Source organism: Thamnophis sirtalis, unplaced genomic scaffold (assembly GCF_051295495.1).
Source record: "Thamnophis sirtalis isolate CommonGarterSnake01/CBP01778 unplaced genomic scaffold, rThaSir2_p1.2 scaffold_6, whole genome shotgun sequence".
Lineage (NCBI taxonomy): Eukaryota > Metazoa > Chordata > Lepidosauria > Squamata > Natricidae > Thamnophis > Thamnophis sirtalis.
Window position 1 is genome coordinate 91,904,264 of NW_028261386.1, and position 24,234 is coordinate 91,928,497.

General features: G+C 40.7%; 1 protein-coding gene across 4 annotated transcripts in view; it reads left to right on the forward strand.

Moving 5' to 3' along the window:
* SGK1 (serum/glucocorticoid regulated kinase 1) overlaps window positions 1-22,093 on the forward strand; it is an 84,512-nt gene extending 62,419 nt beyond the window's left edge. Inside the window, exons 1-12 of one of the 4 annotated variants that reach the window (XM_087718431.1) lie at window positions 9,591-9,629; window positions 15,178-15,253; window positions 15,930-16,005; window positions 16,296-16,400; window positions 16,830-16,913; window positions 17,276-17,407; window positions 17,741-17,853; window positions 18,124-18,247; window positions 18,727-18,822; window positions 19,273-19,428; window positions 19,530-19,619; window positions 20,796-22,093. In XM_087718431.1, coding sequence (XP_087574557.1) covers window positions 9,596-9,629; window positions 15,178-15,253; window positions 15,930-16,005; window positions 16,296-16,400; window positions 16,830-16,913; window positions 17,276-17,407; window positions 17,741-17,853; window positions 18,124-18,247; window positions 18,727-18,822; window positions 19,273-19,428; window positions 19,530-19,619; window positions 20,796-20,963 — 1,254 coding nt within the window. In that variant the 5' untranslated portion in view covers window positions 9,591-9,595 and the 3' untranslated portion in view covers window positions 20,964-22,093. Of the gene's footprint in view, window positions 1-9,590; window positions 9,630-12,440; window positions 12,584-14,611; window positions 14,922-15,177; window positions 15,254-15,929; window positions 16,006-16,295; window positions 16,401-16,829; window positions 16,914-17,275; window positions 17,408-17,740; window positions 17,854-18,123; window positions 18,248-18,726; window positions 18,823-19,272; window positions 19,429-19,529; window positions 19,620-20,795 lie in introns of those variants that run through there. The other 3 variants (XM_087718432.1, XM_014074773.2, XM_014074772.2) reach the window with 3 other exon arrangements.
* Window positions 22,094-24,234: the final 2,141 nt, after the last annotated feature.

Genomic DNA, 24,234 nt, shown 5'->3' on the forward strand with positions numbered 1-24,234 from the left:
TGCAGACTAACAAAACTAATGGTCATCAAGGGAGGGTTCACATAGGTAGATTGGAATTGAAAGGTATTATTAGGTAAACATTTAAAACTGAGAATACTGAATGATAATAAAAAGGGTTCCAGGAAAGGTTGTTCTCAACTTACAACAGTCCATCTAGTGACCATTCAAAGCTACAATGGCACTGAAAAAAGGTGACTTATGACAGTTTTTCATAGTTACGACCTTTGCAGCATCCCCATGATCATGTCATCAAAATTTAGATGCATGGTAACTGATTTATATTTATGATGGTGGCAGTGTTCCAGGGTCTCATGTGATCACCTTCTGCGATCTTCTGACAAGCAAAGTCAGATTCACTTAACAACCATGTTACCAATTTATCAACTTCAGGGATCCACTTAACAACTGAAGCAAGAAAGATTGCAAAACGGGACAAAACTCACTTAACAAATATCTTGCTTAATAATAAAAATGTTGGCTCAATTGTGGTTGTAAGTCGAATTAATATACTACCGTATTTTTCGGAGTATAAGACACATCTTTCCCCCCCTAAAAGAGTGTGGAAATGTGGGTGCATCTTATACACCGAATACAGCTATTTTTGGCCTCCCGAAGCCCTGCCTCCGCATCCCATTTTTTGTGAAAAACGGGCTGTTTTTTGAAAAAACTGGGCCATTTTTGCCTACCCCTATCCGTCAGAAGCACTCTGCAAGCTTCAGCAGGCCTGGGGGAAGGGAAAAATGCCCCGGTTTTGGTGAAAAAAGGACCATTTTTGCCTTCCCCTACCCCCCCAGAAGCACTCTGCAGCTTCAGCAGGACTGGGGGAAGGGAAAAATGCCCCCATTTTGGCGAACTTTTTGCCTTCCCTGAGCCCTGCCGAAGCCTGCAGAGTGCTCCTAGGGGCTGATGAGGAAACCTTTTTTCCCCACGACTTACCTCTTTGAAATCTTGGTGCATCTTATACACCAGTGTGTCTTATAGTCCAAAAAATACAGTACCTGTATATCCAAAATAAAAAGAAGAGAAAGGAATCAATGTGACAGCTACTAATAAAGAAATATGGAATTATTCAATTTTAAGGTGCTCATGTTTTCCTAGTTAAATGTGAAGAACATTTATGAAGGAGCAGGATATCATCATCATCATCATCATCATCATCATCATCATCATCATCATCATCATTATCATCATCCAATGTTGTTCAAATGCTTTACCTCTTAAGGAAGCTAAAATTGCAAGAACTTCAGTGACTGCTAAAGCATAAGATCCATATTTTTTACAGTAGTTACTGAATATGCCCGCACACAGAAACACATTTATGAATGAAGGCAAATATATGTGTCCCAGGATCATGTTGCACCAATCTGGGTCAATCACCAGGAAGAGAACTTTAGTCTTTTGAACTTTCGGACTCGTGCTGGAGCCCATCCTCAGGGAAATTCTCTCTATTGGAATGTGAGAGAGAAGTACCCTGAGAACGGACTCTGGCAAGATTAAATCTCTGGTCCCGGTGATTGACTCAGATTAGATCCTACAAACATAATTTTTCTAAGACACTCATATTTAACATGCAATCTCTTGAAGTGAACTTATTTAAGGTATTGATCTCTTGTCTGGCTGAAGCTTGGCAGTAAAACATCTTCTAAATCTGTAGAGAATCCAGGAAGAATTTCAAAAAGACAAGATAAATCATCTTTGGAAGCAAGATGTTAAAATAACCCTGTTGTTGATAAATTGTCGGTTTACTAATGGAACTACTGAACTAAGATTCTCTTTAAATTATTTTTCTTTACTTCTGGGTATGGTGATTTCCTCCAGTTATCCTAGCAAATAGACACACCTCCCTCTTTTTTTTGGCTGAAATTTGATCTATGAATGCATTAGTGATGTCTAAATATTGTTCCTAATCCTATTTTTATGACATGACTGTAGTACTGCCATCATCACATTTTGACACAGCTTGCCAGTAATAGAGCAGTGTTAACCGATGCATACCCAATTGTGATACTTATGTGATCATATTTTTAATAAACATAGAGTTATGAATAGGAGGTTTTTTTAAAAAACATAATTTTCGGTGCATTCAAGGCAATTGCCGTAGAGAACTATGAATTGCCTTGTCAAGTTGTGATTGCAACATGTAAAGGCAAACATTCCAAAAATAAGTGGGTCAACACTCATTGATATGATGTGACTGCAGATCTTCTGTCAGTGTGACCTTAGAAAGGTCAAAGCCCAGGGGGCCTAAGTATATCTCTCAAAAGCAAAAATTTAATATATGTTATGCTTTTATAACAAAACAAGGATTATCAGAATAGCTACAAAGGTTTTTTTTTGCTTATCTGGGGGAGTTACACAGAGGATCTGAGTTATTTAAAAACAACTTTAAGGTAATCTTGTTTTAGATAAAGCTGAGAACATTTCTTTTGTTATTTACATCAGACAGACAAGTCTGATTTCAACTAGGACACTTAAGAATAACTATGAAAACATTTTTACCTTTTAAACCTGGGCACACAGTTTAAAAATGTAATGAATTCAAGAATAGACTATAAGCAAGAGTGTTAAAACAATGACAAAATGAAACAAGAGTAACATGTGCTATTCTAATTGCTGAAAATTCAATTATTCTACAAGCTCTAGTAATGGAAGTCAAGGAGCCCACTTTTTAAAAAAAATGGAATTAATATTAAATATAAAAAGATTGAATTATTAAAAATAGCCACAGCAACCAGCCTTAGAATGGGCTAAGAAGATAATGAAGTGGTGGACAGCTTCCACCTATCAGAAGATAGAGGAACCAGCAGCCAGAGGCTTAAATCTTATGAAAGGTTTGAAAAATGGATATGGATTCTAGAACAAATCAACTCACAGCACAGATAATCAGACTCAAATTATACTTCAAACACATTATATGAAGTTCTAGTTCTTTGGAGGTCAATAGGGCTGGGAAAGATGGAAGGAAAGAGAATGGCCAGCAACAAGTTGGACAGGTTCAATAACAATGATAGTAGATGCACTGTTGGAAGAGCTAAAGGACCAACTTGAAAACAGAACTTCCTGGAGAAAATCTACCTGTATGGTTGCTAAGAACTGACACCAACCTGAATGCACTTAATCACATTACAAATGATTTCCAAGCAGATCTATGGATGCTAATCAAGATTTTGCTTATTATGTCTGTTATAAATAACAGAAGTTTAATGTTTAGTATATATTTGAAACTATCTTATACTCACCATGTGTATCTTTGTGAATTCAGTAGCATTATACGCAAGCCCTTTTGTTAAAACAAAACGTTTTAAAGAGTGGAATATAAATAACTACAGCACAAATAGGAAAAATAATGGAAAAAAGGAATCTACAGACTACATATTGATTAAAATAAACATACTAAAACAGAAGAAAAAATAAATAAATAAATGAAAGAAAAGAGATCTATTTACTATCCATATTAAGAATACATATGGTCTAAATTTATTTATAAGCTTCAGGGCTGAATTTTATTATTATACACTGCCCAGCGTCTCCTTTGGGGGATATGAGCAACTATATAAATTAATTAATTATATAATTCTACATTGATACTACATGGATCCCATGTCAAATACTTGTGACATAGACACAGTAGACTTTGATAATTCACTCTACAAGGGTCTTTTCAATGAACAACCAAAAAATGGAAGTATCTAAATAGGAAATCGTTATTTTTCAGAGCCCTTTTAAGCATAGAACAGAGAAAAAACATGATTTTCCATGTAGAGGAATTACTCTGTCCAATAACCCTCCTCATCCTGCCTCTATAATCCCACATTAAAGTTTTTCATTGACCATGCCATATGATTAGCATCAGGTAAAATCAAACAGATAATGGATTTGTGTTTGTCTGGGTAGTGTTGTTTATCTGGATGGTGGCCCTCAAAGCAGCTTAGCGGAATTCTTTCAGCCAATTCTGTTTGAGGTTTCTGGCAATCTTTTGATAAGATCAGTAAAAACTGTTCTGTACATTCCTTATTCCTTATCCACTGGTCTATTGTTGACTTGTAATCCTGTTGGCAATGCAAATTGAATTAACAATCCCAGAAAACAAAATGACTATCCTACGACAATAACCCTTATCTGGGCAAACTTATCATCACATCCTGGAATATTTCAAGTAGAAGATGTTCCAAAAATTCAGGAGATGGTACAGTCATGAAGAAAATTTTACTACCTGTCAAGGACTACTTCAGCTTCAATCACAATAATACACAAGCACACAATAGATAAACTCATGGTAAACCTGTCCACACCAAAATACGATTTCAGCAATAGTGGTCAATGCCTGGAATGCATTACCTGACTCTGTTGTTACATCCTCAAACCCCCATAACTTTAGTCTTAAACTGTCTACTGTTGACCTCACCCCATTTCTAAGAGGTCAGTGGGGGCATGCATAAGTGCACCAGTGTGCCTAATGTCCCAGTCCTAATGTCCTCATTTATTTGTACCCATTTCCTGTGTTCTTATTCATATTTATTCTTATTCATAAAAACTTATCATGTAACTATGGGTTGTATGTGTGGCTGTTGCAACTTTGAAAATGGGTCATATATAGCTCTGGGAGGCACATTGTAACTTTGAATAGTACTGACTAACCAGTTTTAAGTCAAGGACTACCAGTATAATATTTAGATATTAATAAATGGAAGCCCCTGGATTGGCATTATTTCCTTTTATTCAAATCTAGGAAAAGCAGAGTCTTAAATAAGACTAAAATATTTTATTATATAATGGTGGATTAAATGTTTAATGAATACTTTCTTATACTTTGCAAACTAATAAACCCATTTCTTTGTCTTTACCATCTTTTCTTGTTGGCATGAATGCTGCTAAGTGGGTACTTTTCAACTAGAAAATATGGTGGACAGCAATCTCCAATCCAATGTTCTCAAGATATACTGGACTACAACTCTCATCACCTTCAACCATTGGCTGCTGGTGATGGGAATTGCCAAAAGTCCTGACACACGAATTGCAGATGTGTCTGTTGAAAGATGCTATACATATGTCTCTTAGATAAGATTACTAAATGACTAAAGTCCCTACACAGTAAGAAATGCAGAGTCTCACAAATCTGAGAGACAGAAGTGGTGGTTTTTTAAATCATGTGCGTGTTTATTTCCAACAGAGTATGGATAGTCATTTGATAAGCTTTAATTTGGATATGGCACTAAGAATGGGTTGGACCTAAGTGGCCCCTTCCAACTCTATGATTTTTTTTGTAGATAGAGGGTATAATTTTATGTAATTCCCAGTTATTTGTACTAGCTTGTTGCTTGCAATGCTGATGCAATATCTTTGCAGTAGTAATAACTACTTTTGCATTATTATTATTTTTTAAAAGGCTATCGCATTAATGCAGCAATCAGTACATCCAGTACACTGCAGCCTAAGCATTTATTTCCTAATTGGGGGAAAGAAAAGAATTGGCCTCAGGTACAGTTAAAGGAACATTTAAACAGTTAGAATCTAACAAATGTAGCATGGGGCGGGGGAAGTGGGGAGTACTTTGCAGGTAAGATAAGTTAGAAAAATACTAGCAGAGTTTCCTATATTACTTGGAATTTCCATTAAACTGTATTAGAGTAACACATAACAAAATGCTATCATACAGCTACCCGAGAGATGGTTGCAAATCACTTTAATGCAGATCTACTTCATTGCTGGAGTAGAGGGTTCATGGCCCAGAGACCATGTACACCATGTTCTGGTAGCCTGGCACATAAGACTCTAGTTTCAGTACTGTAGGGTGTTTTATACTGTTGTAACCTACTGCCTCTTAGTATCACCCATCCACCCTTCCATCACAATAATTTGTAAGTAATGTCCCTACGTTTACATACAAGAACAGTACAGGATTGTGTGTTGGGTTTTTCTTTTGTGCCAGGCAATATATTAACAATATGGAAGTAATGAAAATAAGTTGTTGCAAGTCAAAAACCACCCAGCTTCAATCTCAGCTCCATAATAGCCACAAAAATCCCCCATCACCCTTTCCCAACACAATACCAGTAATACTGTGCATTTTATTTTTTTCACTTTAGTGGAGAGCCTTCAAGGCTGTGTGTGTGTATATATATGTGTCCACCATCAACAAATTCTCCATTTGAAACAGGACTTTAGGAGAGGAGGAAAGGATATTTCTATTTCAGTGATAGCAAGTAGGGGTAAGGCAAAGCTACACTGGTGTATACTTATGATGACAGTTATCAATATACTGGATAAAGTACGGCCATAATTGGAACCAGAATTTATGTTGTAAAGCAAGGCAGTTGTTTAGTGAGTCGTACATGATTTAATAATCTTTTTTGCTATGGTTGTTAATAGAATTCTTTATTGGCCAAGTGTGATTGGACACACAAAGAATTGTCTTTGGTGCATATGCTCTCAGTGTACATAAAAAGACAAGATACATTCGTCAAGAATCATAAGATACAACACTTAATAATAGTCATAGGGTACAAATAACCTACTATCAAGAAACAACCAAAATCAATATAAATCGTAAGGATACAAGCAACAAAGTTACAGTCCTGCTTAATTGAATTAATTGAATTACTACAGTTGTTAAGTGAATCATATAATTGTTAAGCAAACCTGGCTTCCTCCCATTAACTTGGCTTGTCAGAAGCCAGCTGGGAATGGTGATATGACCCCGAGATCAGGGGTGAAATTCAGCAGGTTCTGACAGGTTCTGGAGAACCGGTAGCAGAAATTTTGAGTAGTCCAGAGAACCAGCAAATACCACCTCTGGCTGGTCCCAGAGTGGGGAGGGAATTTTGCAATATTCTTCCGCTGACACGCCCACCAAGCCACGCCCACAGAACCGGTAGTAAAAAAATTGAATTTCACCACTGCCCAAGATGCAACCGTCCTAAATACATGCTGGTTGCCAAGTGCCCAGATTTTGATCATGTGGGCCAGAGGTGATATTCAACAGGTTCTGACCAGTTCTGGAGAACCAGTAGCAGATATTTTGAGTAGTTCAGAGAACCGGTAAATACCACCTCTGACTGGCCCCACCCCATTTATTCTCTGCCTCCTGACTCTCAGCTGTTTGGGAGGGAATGGGGATTTTGCAGTAACCTTCCCCCGCTATGCACACCAAGCCACGCCCATCAAGCCACACCACGCCCACCAAGTCACACCCACAGAACCGATAGTAAAAAAATTGAATCCTACCACTGATGTGGCCATAGGGATCATATGATGGTCTTAAGCATGAGGACTGGTTGCAAGTAACTTTTTTCAGTATTGTTGTAATTTTTGAATGATTGCTAAATGAATGGTTGTAAGTTGACTACTTATCCATGTTTATTCCAGAATAGAGATGAATATGCTCAACATAACTTTTTTTCTTAGTAAAATCTGTTAGATTATTAACAGTTTAGATTTATTTGTGCAAGTTTTCACATTCTTTAGAATCTCTCATCATGCAGAATGATTAATAAAGCAAAGAGAATGGGGAGAGCTGGCTACTACTTAGCTGTAATGCATTTATTTCCAGTTTGAATATGTGCAATGTTTTCTCACAATTTCCACCTGAAGTCTATAATAAGAAATAGACTCCATTACTTGAATAATCCAAAATTGTTATACTTTCACTTTCCTTCCTTTGTTCAGTATTTTATCTAATTTATATTCTGGAAAATCTGAAAGATGTTTGGTGATTTTGGTTTAGCCTAATGTAACTATTGTCCATGTTTCTTATCAATAACTCAACTAGTTTGGGGTTGTTGTTGTTTTTTGCTTTCTCTGGAAAGTATCAGAGAAGGGATGGAGGAAGAAAAGGAAGGAAGGGAAAATTAGAGTTGAGCAGATTTGATTCCAAAAAAGTGCTTTAGATGCACAGAAGTGCAAAGGTAGTAGCACCTGTCTTTAGGTATATACAGACGCTGCTCTTCCCAGAATGATACATCGCCATTCATAGCCCTATACACTATAAAGTATCTTTTGGAAATCAAGTCCAAAGTGCTGCTTAATAGAAAATAGCAAATGTATGGGAAAGGATTTGTCCAAAGTAGAGAGTGCAATGCTAATCAAAGTGACAGATTCAGGAGATTTTACTTAATCATCAAGGCCTAAAATCCACACAGGGAATTCCTCGTGTCTTATAGTGTGAGGGGGTGGGGGTGGGGATGGAGATTTGCGGCTGGAAGTCACCCGCCTCAGCTTAGCGAGTTGTGTTGCAGACTTCATCCTCCACCTCAGAGCACCCTGCCAAACTGATCCTCCTTTTTCAAAGCCTAGCGTGCCCATCGCTTCCTAGAACAGTTGTCTGAGTTTCAGCGGGTCTCCTCTCATCTATCAGCCCTAGTTCCTATTCAGAGTAAACCGCGATTGTCACACGGCGGCGGGTGATCCTCAAAGGGGAGGGAGTCTCCATGAGTTCGCCAGGCTGGCCTAGACGGCCACGCAGGAATCCCCTCCCCCCGCCTTCGGAACGTGAACTCCAGCGCCCCCAGCGCCTCCTTTGAAGGTTGCAGCCGAAGTCTCGGGACTTCGCCGTCTGTCCTCCTTCCCTCTGCGAGGAGAGCGAGAGAAATAGAGGCGCTCAGCGGCCGCAAGCTGGGTTTCGGACTCTGGAGGCGGGAAAGCCCCCGCCGTGTGTCTCTCGCTTTCCTGTTCGGAAGTGCTTGGTGCCAGGACTGGAAAAGGGACGCCTGCTCCAGCCTCCACCCCTGGGCCGGCAGGAAAGCCCAGTCTCAACAACTTCTCTTTCCTTTGAAACGACACATGTTTGGGAGCCCAGATGTCTCCCGCCGCTGCTAAAAAGAGAAAGGGGAAGTGGCGTGGGAGGCTGGCTGGGTGGAGAGAGAGAAACGGGATGACACCGGCGGCAGCCGTCCTCTCGCGCAATTTTGACGCAGAAACAGTATGTCACACACCCCCTCCTACCCCGCAAGCAACAGCAGGGGAACATCTGTCCCCGCTGTCTTTCGGCGGCGATCCTCAAAGGCATTAAACCGGAGCCCTATACATCTGTCTTGTCCCTACTTGCAAATACTCCAAATTAACCGATTTGGGAATCGTGCGATTATTAAACAATCATTGCTACAAAATTGTGCCCCAAAACTCTAGCCTAGCGATCCCAATCCACAAATCACATCCACTGAAATAGTCGCATGAAAAGCATGCTCAAAAAGCATTTAACACGCTTGTTTTTCAGTAATGTTTTCATTCAAGTCTTGCTGGGCTGCAGTTACAAATGCATTAATTAGAGGTGACTTGCATTTCTAGTTGCACACCGGGTGTGCGTGTGGGCATGTTGTGTACATAATAAGCAAGGGATGATTTCAGTAAATTTCAGGGTTATGTTGCAACAACGTGGCTAAGCTAACGTTGAACTTTAGTTCTCTCTGTGTAAATCAACTTTAATGCAAGGTTCATAAAGTGGGCAGCTAGATCAGCTAGTTTCTTTCCTTCATTGCCCGCCTCCTGTCAAGCTGATTGGGAGTCCAAAGGAGACGTACTGTTGGGAATTATAACAAACTAAAGGATTTAAAAGTACTGCTGTTGTGGGATCTTGAGGAAAAGAAGGGAAGAGACAACCATGAGAGGGAAAGAAGAAAAGTCTTCACTAAAAGGTTGGTGAAGTATTGTTTTCCTAACAGTTCTTTTGTTTGATTATTGATAAAGAGGAATATAAGAGGGGGGAAAACTTTTTCAACAACTTCTCTGGAGGAACAGTGATTGAAACTTTGGAAGGGATACTAACAAATTATAACTACTTTTATCAAGTAAGCAAGCCATACAAGGATTGGATTCTTTTTTTCTTCTTTTTTTGGTGCTGTAGAAATGATGGAAAAACCCTCTGTGAAAGCAAACTGAAGGAATGAGACTAAGGAAGTTGTAGTAGAACTGAATGTCTTCAGAGAATGGGGGGGGGCACGCTACAGTTGTTTTGAACTCAGTTTAATGCCGATTGTAGTTTCCTCTCAGGGCTTTTAAAGAGAAAAGACTCTAGAAAAGTAGCACTGGGACCATGAATGGGTCTGTAAATTCAGTTAGAGAACTCTCTTTGGCTTGAGCAAGTAGACAGAATCTTTGGACTAGATTTGTTCACTCAGACTGTAATGTGTGTGAAACCTGTCACATATTGAGGCAGACTGGCTAGCACTCTGAATACAGCTGCAAGTAGCTTCTTCAGGCTTTAGACAAGCCTCAGATAGAGATGTGGGCTTGCACATCTTTTAAGGCTTCCCTCCCCACCCCCATTGTGTCCACATGCTGTAAGCATTGGCTTCCTCCACGATTTTATGGGTGCTTTCCATTATCCTTTGCACAATGTTAAGGCAGATAGTATCAACCAATTGCCATGATCCTGGGCTTTTTTTTTAATATAGGGGTGCTAGAACATCTAAATTGCTCCAAGAGAATTTACTCTGAGCTGGCACCCATTGAGTGTCATTGAGACTTGGAATAGCTAATTCCATAGTTCCACAACCTTGAAAAGAATGCTGACAAACAGACCAAGAAAGAAAGGAACTCAAAATTAGAAATGAATGGCCTTGCTGTGCACCTTACAGAACTACAGATCCCAGCATTCCTAACTTCTGATCTTTGCTGGTGATGCTGCCAGGAGTTGTAACTCAGCATTACTTGGAGGGCCCCAATGTTTCCTGCCTCCGATTTGGGAACTAATGGAGTACCAACAGTATATTTTCCCGGATTCTGTGCCTTGGTGAAAATTCCTTGTGTGGCTGAAAAGGAAAAACTGAGACAGAGCATGCGCATTGTCACCAATGGAATGCATGGTTTATAAGGGGACGTTGCAGTTGGCTAGAGGGGGCGCTCTGCCTTTCTTCGCTAAAGCAACCACTGCTGGAAAATTGACTGGGGGGGGGGGGGGCGAACTTCCTATGAACTGGCTTTGTGCGCTGTGACTGCTGTGGAATTATCGCTGAAATGCAGCCGATCTTGATGCCTTTTGAGTCTCGATTTCCCTCATCGTTCGGCTGCGTGGGCTTCTAGATGCCGAATTAACCAAACAGTAAACCTCGCTGCGTTTTGTAAACTTGCATTTGCCAAAGCGAGAGAGAATTAGCAATCGGATGGGACGGTTCGGCTCAGCCTCCAACGCGCGCTCTTCCCTTTAAGCCGAGTTCTTCTTCTGCGGCGTAACCTGCACTTCAAAGCATCCGCTCCGCTTCCCGGTTGCGAAAATATGTTTTCGGGCGCGCGCGCGCGCACGCAGATGTTACGTTGGAAGAGGGGAGGGGCAGAGTTTGTTAAAAAAAAAGGAGAAGAAAGGAAAGAAATCCAATTAGCTGTCTTTCCTCCCAAATCTCGTCTAGGAGTCGTGGGTAGCCTGAGAAAGAAGCACGCGAAAAGCACCCCTTCATTCCTTCTGAGAACTTGTCTCATAACTGATCCCAAGCGTAGAAGTTGCAAGAACGATTAAAGATGCAAAGGGATGAAATATAAAGCTAAACCACCCTCCTCCAAATCAGGCTCCTCCAAAGTTCCCATATACCTTACCCGTCCTTATTAAGTGTGCTTGGAGACACCTCTCCCCTCCCCCCCAAAAAATTGGTGGGGGTGGTTACCACAGAGGCAGTACCTGGTGGCAGTTACAATCAAGTAGAGAAAGCTCTATTCTGTGGAGAAGACTGCTATCTCCTCCCCCTTTACATAATCGATTATATATTAATGCAATCTTATCAATACGTGGCCAAGGCCTCTACCAGGAGGGACATATCTTCTGGTTCCATCAAAAGGTCTATAGGTCTCCCTTGAGAGAAAAAAAAGCGTCTTGGGGGCTAGGGATTCTGCTGGCACCCTGGGTGCTGCAGCCCTCCCCCCAATTATCTGTTCTGCAAGTCTGGGCCTTGCTTGCCACCTGAGCTTTGAATCACGGGCCACTGGCTGGTGATATCTGGGCCTAATTCATTCATAAACAAATCTCTTGGGTTGCCCTGTATTGCAGCGGCTGTATAAATGCATAAATAGTCTTTTCAGAGAGACGCATTGTTCTTCTGGGATTACGGTGATGATGATAATAATAGGGTAAAGCAATCAACTGTTTTCCCCTTTTCTTACATGACTTTTGCAAATACTGTATGGAAATTTCCATTGCCTCCTTCGGCTAGGGAAGATCGTGCCGGGTTTTTTTCCTCCTCATTTCCCCTCTCCTCTTATTATTTTATTTATTTAACTATCGACTTGTATTGGAACGTTTTGGCCCCAAGTATTCTCGGGAACAGCCCAAGGCAGCGGCGTGAACTCCAAGATCTTGCTTCCAAGGGGCTCTTGTTTGTTGAACTGAGAAAGCCGGGCAGGAAATCGCAGTTTCCCTGAGTCCCTCCCTGCGGTTCCTTGACTGAAAAGGCCAATTCTGACCAACCTCCGGCTCTCCCTGCTGCGGCCGCTTTCGCTGCGGGACAAAGTTTGAACCGCGCGAGCCGGGCTTCTCCGCTCCCCCTTTTCTTCGTAACGGAGGTGAAAAACTTAACGGGCATTAAAAGACCTGATACGGAAGAAAGGATTATTGAGGCTCAAAGAAGAAAAAGAAGTGCAGTTGTTTCTGGTGAGGATTTTGGTAAGAAATGAATGGATAGATGGTTGTTAGGCTTTCTCTTTTCTTGAGGGCTACCTGACTGCCTTGCCTTCTGTAAAACCACGAGCTTTCCTCCCACCCCCTCCATTCCGATTTTGATGAATTTGAGTTACAGCAAACTTAATTCCCCTGCCCGGCCCCGGATGCCTCCTTTGCTTAAGGATTCCTTTTAAAGCTGGTCGTTTGCGGCCTTGAGGTGGTACCAGCTATTGTAGCCAATGGGCAACCCCTCTTGTCTGCTGCTCTGCTTGGTACGCTTTGGGGTCATTAATAAATACCATCTGATAAGCCCAAGCTTTGCTTAAGCTCCAGCGGTTATTGTTTCATTGCCGGAATTTGCTCTGAGGTGTTTTTTTTTTTTAAAGAGAAATGGGAGGGGGAGTCTGGTCTGGTTTGCAAAGAGGCTGCCAGTTTTAAATACTAGTCAATTACTGGAGAGGGAACGCGAAAATACAGTTTGGAACTACAGGTTGCCAAAATGCTTTGCGGATTGCGATGCTTTGGAATAGAAGCGAGAATGTCCACACCGACTGTTTACTGTATAATTCATACGGACTTTTAATGAGATGTATTCCTATATAAGTGTGTTGCACGGAGTAACTTGAATTAGGAAGCCAAACACTTAGGAAACCAAACCCTTAGGAAACGTTCAATGGGTATGCGAGCGCAGATAGGAAGAGTGGAATTATTCGCACTTTGAATGCGGTGTACTGGCACTTTGGAATTTCATGTTTCGTATGTTCTATAACTAAACTGTCACTTAAACAGTTTACAGGATTAAGCAACGGGCAGGCTAGTTTCCCAACCAGGCGCCCTCCGGGAACCTGCCTGCAACGGCTGGCTGGGAATTCTGACATTGCAAGGCCACCACTTGCGGGGGGAGGGGGCGCACCAGATTGCAGAAGTCTGACTAAAACAAAAACGCGCGGCGTAATGTTCTGTTCCCCATGACTAGTAACGGAGAATATTGTTCGGGGGCCGAGCTGAGCACATGCGGGGGGGGGGGTGAGTAGCAAAAGCGAGCTGGCAGCGTCACGCTCCGTTTGCGAGTTTCCTCAGGGCCAAAAATTGCGAACTACTCGGAATGTCGCAAGGACCCTTCTTATCTGTAGTACAAGCTGATCCTGCAATAAGGCCTCCCTCGGGGCATTTCTGACAGAAGAAAAATGCCACCGTGCTCCAAGTAGATAAGAAATAGGTTTTCCTTGGGACTGTGGCCAAAGGAAGCGGGGGGAGAGAAAAAAAGACGGATGCACGGGACAAACAAACAAACAAACAAACGCAAAGACACATTCCTTTGATCTAAAACTTTCTTAGAGAGTTTTTAAGCGATACCACGCATCCGATTCAGGAATGGGGGGCACACTATGGCTACAGAGATGGCAGGGTGTGCCCCAGGCATTCATTTATTCCACTAGTGAAAGTCTTAAAAGAAAAGCTACAAAATACTTAAAAGGGACCCGAACCCACCCACCCCACCTCGCACCGGGCTGTGCCCGTCTTAGAATCGCGCTGCGTTTGGCACGGAGCAATCTGTCCCAGTGGCCAATTTGCCCAAGTCTAAACCGCGCCTGGCCCCCCTCCCCGCTTCGTTATCCTCGAGGACGAACGCATCCATGGTCACCCTAGTTCTCAAAAGTGGAGGGGGGGGAGGAACACTTTATTGCTTTCGCTCCCTCCCCCCCCCCGCTCCCAGGACTAACAAAAATACCCTCTAACCTTCCTAGATTCCGACCCCCAACGCCGCACTGCTTTTTCCTACCCTCTTGAACAAAATCCCTCCATCCCTTCGCCTCCCCTCCTGCGGGCCCGCCTGACCCGACTCTTGGAAACGTCAAAGCGAAAGGAGGAAGGAAGGGAAGGGCGGCCTGCGCGCTGCCTGCGGCTGGGCGCCAGGCTTTGCGTATCTTCTGGCGGCTCCCGGGCGCCCGGAACGGCGGCTCAGTCTCTTCCTCATTGTTCCCGCGGGCTCCTCCCTTTTTTCCACTCCTCCTCCCACTCCTAGCGCCGGGCCCTCGTTTATATAAAGCCTTTGGCGAGAGCCGGAGACGGGAGTTTACTTCGCAGCTCCAGAACGGCTAAGCTTGCTAAGCATCCTTTGCGCTTTTCCCCCCCTGGGCTGGCGGGCTCGCTGGCTGCCTGACTCACTCATTCGCTTAACTCGGTCGTAGATCGATCTGGTTTTTTTCCACCCTTCGGCTTGGATTATTGCTATCGTCTTTTTTTTTTACTCGCTCTGCGATGACAGTGAAAACTGAAGCTTCTGGATCATCCACCCTAACTTATTCAAAGATGAGGGGAATGGTGGCGATTTTGATCGGTGAGTAGTGGGGTCGAGCGAGGACCCCCGGGCAGCGTCGCCTCCTCAGCCGTTCACAAAAAGATTTCCTTTGAGATTATTTTCGGAGTGCCGGATTTAAGAGCGCCTAAATACATACATTTACAAGGAGCATCTAATTTTAATTTTTTTATTTAAATACATTTAGAGGGCATCTAAATAAATATTTTTTTAAAAAAGACACCAGGAAAGTTGTCGATTGACCAGGATTCATTTTTCTGTGTTTTGTTATTTGCAGCTTTCATGAAACAGAGAAGAATGGGACTGAATGACTTCATTCAAAAAATAGCCACCAACTCCTATGCATGCAAACAGTAAGTATGTTTTGCTTTTCTGCATGGTAGATAGTACGGAAGTTAACGATTTAATTATAGCCTTGTGCCATGTTACCTAACTTCTTCCCCAGGGAGGAGAGGAGTTGAAAGAGATCTGTTTGTAACTTGAACTTCTAGTCTAAGGATAACTAGTTACACAGAGTCAGGTTCCACTGAGTTCAGCATATTTAGGAAGTAGATTTAAGAATGTGAGTGTGGGTGCTTTAATAATTTGTGGAGTTTCACTATAAAAGTATGTGTTATAGTGACTGCAATCCTCTACCTGCAAACAAACCTCATTGAACTCAGTGGGAGTTGTTTTTGAGAAGGGCCAGATATATACTGGCTTTAGAAAATAGTATGTGATTTGTTGCCCCAATAGGGGCTATAACTGTCCAGAGAAATGGCATCTTGTCTGAATTTTTTTGATCTCTCTGCCATTTCTTTTCTCTCTGACTTATAATTACAGAAGAAACCTGAGTCTGTTTGCTCAGGTTTACGTTGTGTCTTTTTCCATCCTATCTTTGAAACCCAATAAGCTATTTCAATCCCTTTCCTAAATTTGCCTGTCTGAATTTTGCTCAACTAGAGTTAGCCTGCCGCCTTGTGGTGAGATAATTTCCATGTTCCAGGCATGTTGTAATTGGACTAATTCCATTATGTCTCATCCTTGCAGTCCTGAAGTACAATCAATTCTGAAGATTTCCCAGCCTCAAGAACCAGAACTTATGAATGCCAATCCTTCTCCTCCAGTAAGTGGCCTAGGTTCGATGTTTATTTAACTTGGAAAGAGATGTTTTAAAATAAAGATCCAGCATGCTTATTTAAAAGGGAAGATTTTATTAAAGTTACTTCTCTTGTCTCATTTAAAACAGGACATTTGGCAACATTTTTAAATAAGCATTTTATTTCTCTGAAGCCAAATGTGTGTTTTCTGAAGCCCCATCACAAAATAGCTTATAATTGTATTTGTTGATTTTAAAGTATGTATTCAACTATTTCAGTACAAAAATCTAACACTTTTGATATTTTTTAATTGCAGCCTAGCCCATCTCAGCAAATCAACCTTGGCCCATCATCTAACCCTCATGCTAAACCATCAGATTTCCATTTCCTGAAAGTTATTGGGAAAGGTAGCTTTGGAAAGGTAAGCTATGTCTTGATTTTTGCTTATTGCTTTTTAAGGATAAATATTCATTACTTTTATAACCAGATGGATCCTCTGTTCTGAAGACTTATTTTAAAATGCTCTCCCATGGCCTTGAGAAAGTCAGTTTCATCCAAGACATTTGTCTTAGTATGAAGTTGAGAAAATAAATTGAATAAGTGCAGTTAAATTGCTATTCTTGAGAAAGAACAATTTATCTTAAAGACTGAGATAATTTGGATTATATTCAAGAGGGTTTCATAGCTTCATTGCCTAACTCTGTCTCTAAAGTATTGCCCTTCAGATACAAAACTTTAAGCCTATAATTATACTGAACTGTATTTTTGCAACTATCAAAAGGGAAATTGTAGTTTTAACTTGGGTTTTTGGAATCACCCTTAAACTTACAAGAACTTTGGTTTCTTTCAGGTTCTTCTTGCAAGGCACAAGGCAGAAGAACAATTCTATGCAGTAAAAGTACTCCAGAAAAAAGCAATCCTGAAAAAGAAGGAGGTAAATATTGACTTAATCTTGTTCCAGAGAAATTCCAAGCAAGAAAATAATTCTGCCTTAGGGCACTTCATAAATTACAATAGAATGAGCAAGCTTTCATCTTCCCAGAACTCCTCCTAAAGGAAAATAATAAACAAAAAGTAGACAAGAAGCAGAAAAGACCTTGAAGCTTACAGAATGTCCACTTTTAAGGTCATCAGTTTGAAGTGATGTGGAAAATTAATCCAAAGATGCTTAGTTGCTGTTTTATGCTCTCGAGTTGCTATAAATTTAGGATTTTTCTGGTGGTTTGCTTTATAACAATTCAGTTGTGTTGTTGTTCTGGTGAATACTAACTACTGATTCCATACCTTATTTTCCAGGAGAAACATATTATGTCTGAACGCAATGTCCTCCTTAAGAATGTGAAGCATCCTTTCCTGGTGGGACTTCACTTTTCCTTCCAAACAGCTGACAAGTTGTATTTTGTCCTAGACTACATCAATGGTGGAGAGGTGAGAAAAAAGGGACACCTGGGCCCTCCAAAGGGAAGGGTGGTTGAATGGAGTTGGGTTCTTGCTGGAAAGTAGAAGTCAATCCACAGTAACGTACACTTAAGTGCCGTTGTTTGTTATTTAAAAATGGGGACTCTATAGAGGTAGAGGTGCTAGATTCAGCCTCCTGCTTGCCAACCTCTAATAGCAGGAAATAGCCAGAGGATTACTAGGCTATTTCCGACAATTATCCTCTCTAACTTAGTGTGCTGTGCTTAATTAAATTTATTGTTAAAAGGTTTGGGGATCACTAATAGATTTCTCTCCCCCCCCCCCCCCTTTCTTATCTTGCAGTTGTTCTACCATCTCCAGAGGGAGCGTTGCTTCCTGGAGCCAAGAGCTCGTTTTTATGCTGCTGAAATAGCTAGTGCACTGGGTTACCTGCATTCTTTGAACATTGTATACCGGTAAGCACCCTACTTAATGTATGCATATAAGCTGTTTTGCCAAAATGCTAGCTATGGGCTTTGGGATCAGTAATTTTACACTCCTAAATAATTGAGGTTAGCGGTTGCTGTTTCTTGATATGGACTGGATGTGGGTAAAAAAGACTAGAAAACTATACGTGATACTGGCTTATTTGGGGAAAAGCTTGCAAATCGGACAAATGTGAATCACAAGAGTTTCAGACAGGTAAGATTTTGAAGCTGACCCATCTTTCATATTCTTTGCCACAGGGACTTGAAGCCAGAGAACATTTTGCTCGATTCTCAGGGCCACATTGTCTTGACTGACTTTGGACTCTGCAAAGAGAACATTGAACACAATGGCACAACTTCCACATTTTGTGGCACTCCTGAAGTAAGTCTTGAGTTCTGCTTTCTCCCATGACCGGTGTTGTTGTAAATGTGCAACTGCATGACTAGGGCAGGAGTTTCCCTGATGAGACAATAGGACATTATGTGCCAGCCTTGTGAAAGTAGGTGGTGTTTGATGGATGTGCCACTAGAGGGTTAAAAAAAAAACCAGAAAATTCTATTGGAGTTCCTGTAGAAACTCCCAAGGTGCAGAAACTGGTTTGACTCTCCAGATTGACCTGGCCCCTAGTAAGCCCCAGGCATTTTCCTGTTTCGGTAAGGAACCTGTGGTCCTCTATCCAATCCATCTTAGTTGACAAGATAGTGGTCAAGAGAATTGGAGTTATCTGTAGGGCTGCAGATTCCCCATGTCTGCCTTGAGCAAAATGCCTAAAGAAGGGTAGAGGTTTATCTTAGATTTGCCATTAGCCTTCAGGTCTTTTTCTAATCAAATGTTGCCATTCTTTCATTTGTGTCCAATAGTACCTTGCCCCTGAAGTCCTTCACAAGCAACCTTATGACCGGACTGTGGACTGGTGGTGCCTTGGAGCAGTTTTGTACGAGATGCTTTATGGATTGGTAAGTAAGAACAGAAACAACATATTTAATCTGCTTGCTGGTAATGCTTGCCACTCCAGTATTTGTAACATAAGTTGGACTGAGAGAGAATATCCCAAAATCATCCAGCCAGCTTTCATACCTAAAATCAGACTAGAAGCTCATTTTCCTGGTTTCTAGCCTGGTGCAGTAACCATTAGACCAATCTGGCAATTTATTATATTGCATTGGATATTGCATTAAGCAAGTCTTGCATCAAAGCTCAGAGACTGTATGGTGGGGTGGTGAAAATATTTGAGTAGGATTTCAGTCTAGCTTACATCACAAGTGGTTATGGACAAAATTGGAGAAAGGAGTTGCATGCATGATACCTTGAACTCCTAGAGGAAAAACAAGATGCAAAACTTTGCAATTCAATAAATAATAACAGTAAGGTTAGACAATGGATAGTAAATATCCCTTCTCTTGCAGCCCCCTTTCTACAGCAGAAACACAGCAGAAATGTATGACAACATCTTGAACAAACCTCTACAACTGAAGCCAAATATCACCAACTCTGCTAGACACCTTTTGGAAGGACTTTTGCAGAAGGACAGAACTAAGAGGCTAGGAGCAAAGGAAGACTTTGTAAGTATAACTTTGAAAAGAGGTGAAAGGCATTTGAGAATTTGTCTAAATGGTTTCAGTTCTTTGCATTTAAGCTAATGTAATTTTCATTATTTCAACAGATGGAGATTAAAAATCACATTTTCTTCTCTCCAATTAACTGGGATGATCTTATAAATAAGAAGATTACACCACCTTTTAACCCAAATGTGGTAAGAGCTCTTCTAATTGCATAATGGCCAGGGAAGATTTATTTTATTGGGGATGCCGGAAGTGTATATGTCCATAAATCAAGAGTGAGTGTCTGAGTTCACACTAGGATTCCACAAGACGTCTCAGTTCTCCAGACACTTAATACCCATCACCGGGGAAAAAACCCTGCATTTGACTTAACAGAAGATTTAAACATGTCACTGCTAGATTAGAAGCTTTATAGCCTACAAAATACAGTTATAATACATCTATTGATTTTCCCAATGCAAGGCAAAAAAATTATTGAGCCTTTTTATACACACACAAACATACACCAGAGTATTTTTCCCCACCACTCTGAGTTAACTAATACTTTAAAAGGTTTGCTTTTTAAACCCCAGAACACAGTAGTGGCTTTAAAGGGATGTTTCAGTTGTCAAATGATTTTCAGAGGTCTGTTGGACACTGGTGATAAGTCTCATTATCATACATATAGTCACATGAAAGCAAATTCACTGGCTTCAGTGGGCCTACATTCCATAGTAATTTAGTTTTGAATTTGCCCTGCAGTTAAAAGTAAATATTCTTTGATACTGAGACTGTCCTGGACAAGCTAGGCAGGTTGCATCTAGATAGGTTGCGGGAAAAATTACTTGTAAGTCTTGCCTAAGTGTTTCTTGGACTTGTTCAAGAGTAAGAGGAGAGAAATGGGAAGCTATCCTGTTCTGGTTTCTATAGCAAAACTTGTGGCTCCAATCTTTTGTCTGCCTAAGCTACTGAATGAGCATGCCTTTTGGATGTTAGTTTTGAGAGCCACCAGAACTAATTAATATTGGCATATTGCCTCTCCCCTCCCCCATTTTAAGAGTGCTTAAAATGCCTAAAACCTTGGTAGCCTTCAGATAACCTGGAACTACAACTTCCAGAATTATTTGGCTACATTAGCTGGGCATTCTGGCAGCTGCAGTTTCAGCACCTTTACTGCTCCCGAATGCAGAAAGTTGGCTTGGACCTTATATGACCTCAGGAGTGGTGAACAGAGAAGAAACCTGAGAATTGGTTTCCAATTACTCTTAGGAAAATGTGACTTCATCAGATCTTTGAGTGTTCACTTTTGAATTGGAAGACAGTGTAGTATTAAGTGTCCTTGCATCCTACCATTTAACAACCAAATACCTCCCTTTTTTTTCTTGCAGAGTGGGCCCAATGATCTGCGACACTTTGACCCCGAGTTTACAGAGGAGCCTGTCCCAAATTCCATTGGCCAGTCTTCAGACAGCATCCTCATCACTGCAAGCGTCAAAGAGGCTGCTGAAGCATTTCTGGGCTTTTCCTATGCTCCCCCCATGGATTCTTTCCTTTGAATTTTGTTATTTCTTTTTTTAAAATAATAATAATAATAATTGTTCTTTTGGCATTCTGATCAAGCTGCCAGTTGCCTGGTCATCTTGAAAGATAAAAAAAAAATTGCACATCTTCCCACTTTGCAGCCTTAATTTCAACTGTTATCGTTTGCTGAAAGCTTTTTTTGGGGGGAGGGTGTGTGTGTTCTTGTCCAACTGGAAGAGCACATTTAACTCCTTTTGAGTGAACTCATGACATTTCACTACTGGTTCTTCCCAAGTGGTGCTACATCACAGTTGCAAGTACTAAAAGGAGAAGGGAAAAAATGCAGCTGCTGCCATAGACTGCTCTAGAGTATAAGCCCCGGAACAAAACTCTTTGATTGGTGTCCTTGATTGGCGAGCATAGCGCCCCCAACTTGGGGATCTTTCTGGATGTGAAGAGAACTTTATGAAGACGTGCCTTTTTCCCCCCTCCGGACGTTGAGATCTTTGTGAACTCTGAAGTTTTTATCACAAGAGTGCTTTTGGATTCATGTGTGAGAGAGTGTAACGTGGACAAATGGCAGGAGTGCAATTTGTATATTCCCACAGACGGACTTAGCTCAGAGGTGTCTGTGTGACACTTGGAGGACAGTGTGGGGCATCGTTTGTTCCTTCCATATTTGGAAGACAATAAATTAATAAATGTAGATAGTGATTTTTTTAAAAGAAAAATATGTAAAAAATATATAGTTCAAATGGGCTTCAACTACTTGTATCCCAAATGCTTGAAGAAAGCATTGCTGCTATGGAAATATATATATACAGATATATATGTATATAAATATTTCTATTTTTAGAAATGGTTTCTATGGACCAAAATGCCCCAGCTGTTGTCTGCTAATCTGTTGGTTTAGTTCATTTTTTTGTTCAGAATCTGTAAATTTGGGCATTATTTATGGGTATTGTTTGCTTGCATTCCTTGTTGTATGTATTTGTAAAAAGATTTGTACAGTTGATTGCAATGCTAAATAAATATTTAAAAGAAAAAAAACTTTAAAGGCTCATAATGTATACCACCATTGTAATGTACTTAACATTGTTATAATATGTACCATTTTTGTGACCAAACCCATTGGTTTGCAGTAAAATCTTGGACAATATTTCTATTAATGGTTTCAGTGTCTTTATAAATTCAGGTTATTTTTCCATCTTTATTCAGAATGTCCTTTAGAGTCAAAAACTGCCCAATATTTATTCAGAATATTGTTTGCAGTATTGAACAACAATACTAAAGATATACAGCAGTGATTTTGGGGTAGGAAAAAAATGCACATTCTAAAGATGTTTTTGATTTACAATTTCCAGTGGCTTAACAGGATCTACCACTAGAACATCAGAAAAATTATAGTAATGGGGTATTATTATGTGGCTACCTATAGGGCATGGACGAATCATAGAACTGAAAGTTATCTCTGCCATTACTTCTCACTTCCTGACAGACATAATGATGTTTAGCCTCCAAATGTCCTATCTCAATGCAATACAAAATAGAAAAGTTGGAAGAGGTGAGATTGATCTGGTCAATGACCTCTCATCAAGTTTATTTCATTATATAAAATCTTCCTCCTCAATTGTGTCCTGGTTGTGAATGCTTCTTGTTAAATGAAAGAAATGCAATATTATAAAGCAACATTTTTGGCATACCTGACTATCTTCAACAATGGCAAGAATGTTCTTTTTAACAATTTTAACCAATAAATCTCTTAGTTAGGCACTTCTTCAATGTTGAATTGAAATGTGTATAAATGTTATAGTATGCAGAGCAATAAAATAAGTCTAGCCTCTCCATAACCACCATTAGCATATTTCCTCCAGGCCTTAGCAACCAAGATTTTTTGGTCAGCTTATTTTCAAAACCATAATGATCCTGCCCCTTCTTTCCTATACATATTACAATTTGTCAGTGTTTTTAGAAACTGGCCATAACTCAACATGGTAGCCCAGTGTCAACCTTGTCAAGTGAAGAACATGAAAAGAACCAGGGATCTAACCAGATGCTAAAGCTGTGGGGTCAGAATGCAGTTCTGCTGGCTAATTCTGATTGCCAGCAGTTTGATTCTCACTGGCTCAAGGTTGACTCAGCTTTCCATTCTTCCCGAGATCAGTAAAATGAAAACCCAGATTGTTGGGGACAATATGCTGACTCTCTGTAAACTGCTTAGAGAAGGCTGTAAAGCACTGTGAAGCAGTATATTAGTCTAAGTGCTATTACTATTGCTAAATAAAATGCTACAAAGGAAAGGAATTCTTGAGAAGCATAACTCATTAGCCAGCCAAAGGCCCTAACTAGTAGCTCTGGGAGCATAGCATCACACTAACATGGTTCAAAAATCATGAGTTTTGGAATAAAAAATCCCCACTCACTTTTCCCAAGAAATGCATGGTGGTATTTCATGAACACTTCATTATCGTTATTGCTAAATTTTTACCCAAATGATAACTTTGTATGTATGTAACACAAGGCAGTGAACATACCTAATGCTCCTTTCTATTTTTCCCACAATAGTCCTGTGAGAAGGGTTGGTCTGAGAGAGAATAAATGGCTTGAAGTCACCTGCCATCCTTTCATGCGGAAGGGAGGCCCAGAGGCCACTCTCCTGGTTTCTAGGCCAGAAGCTTTCACCACTACAACAAACATGTCTTTATTGTGAAAGGACCGGCAAACTTTATTATATCAACTAATTTAGAGAGGCTATAATGTTATCATGCTTCGGTAGTGAGTCTGCTTTTTTATTTGCTCTTTTTCTCACTAGGGTTTTTTATTCCCCCCTGTTCCCACAACATAACAAGCTGGGTGGTTTAGTTTTAAGTGCAGTGTAAGAATTAGATGTTTTTTGAGTAAATCTGAATTAATTGCATGAGAGAATTGGCTCCTTCTATTCCCACGAGATACCACTACCAATGACTCAAATAATTGTGTTGTGCAAATAGTATGTACCTGCTTGTGCCTGAATTGGGCAAAACAGGGGTTTAGACATGTTTTGTGCTATGCCACAGTTACAACAGAAGATCAAACATATAGAAATTTAATATGGATGAATCTTCAGTATCATGTACCTCACTGGCCATCTGGTCCAACACTTCTTGTTTTCCACATACCCTTCTAACACAGCCCCAAACATGTCCAAAGCTAAGCTTAGCAGGCTTAGCAGAAGAGATATTTTCAGATGGCATTTGATGATTCAAACATCTGAGTCATCACACCTACCATGGGGGCAAAGTCTGCACAAGTACTTTCATCCTCCCT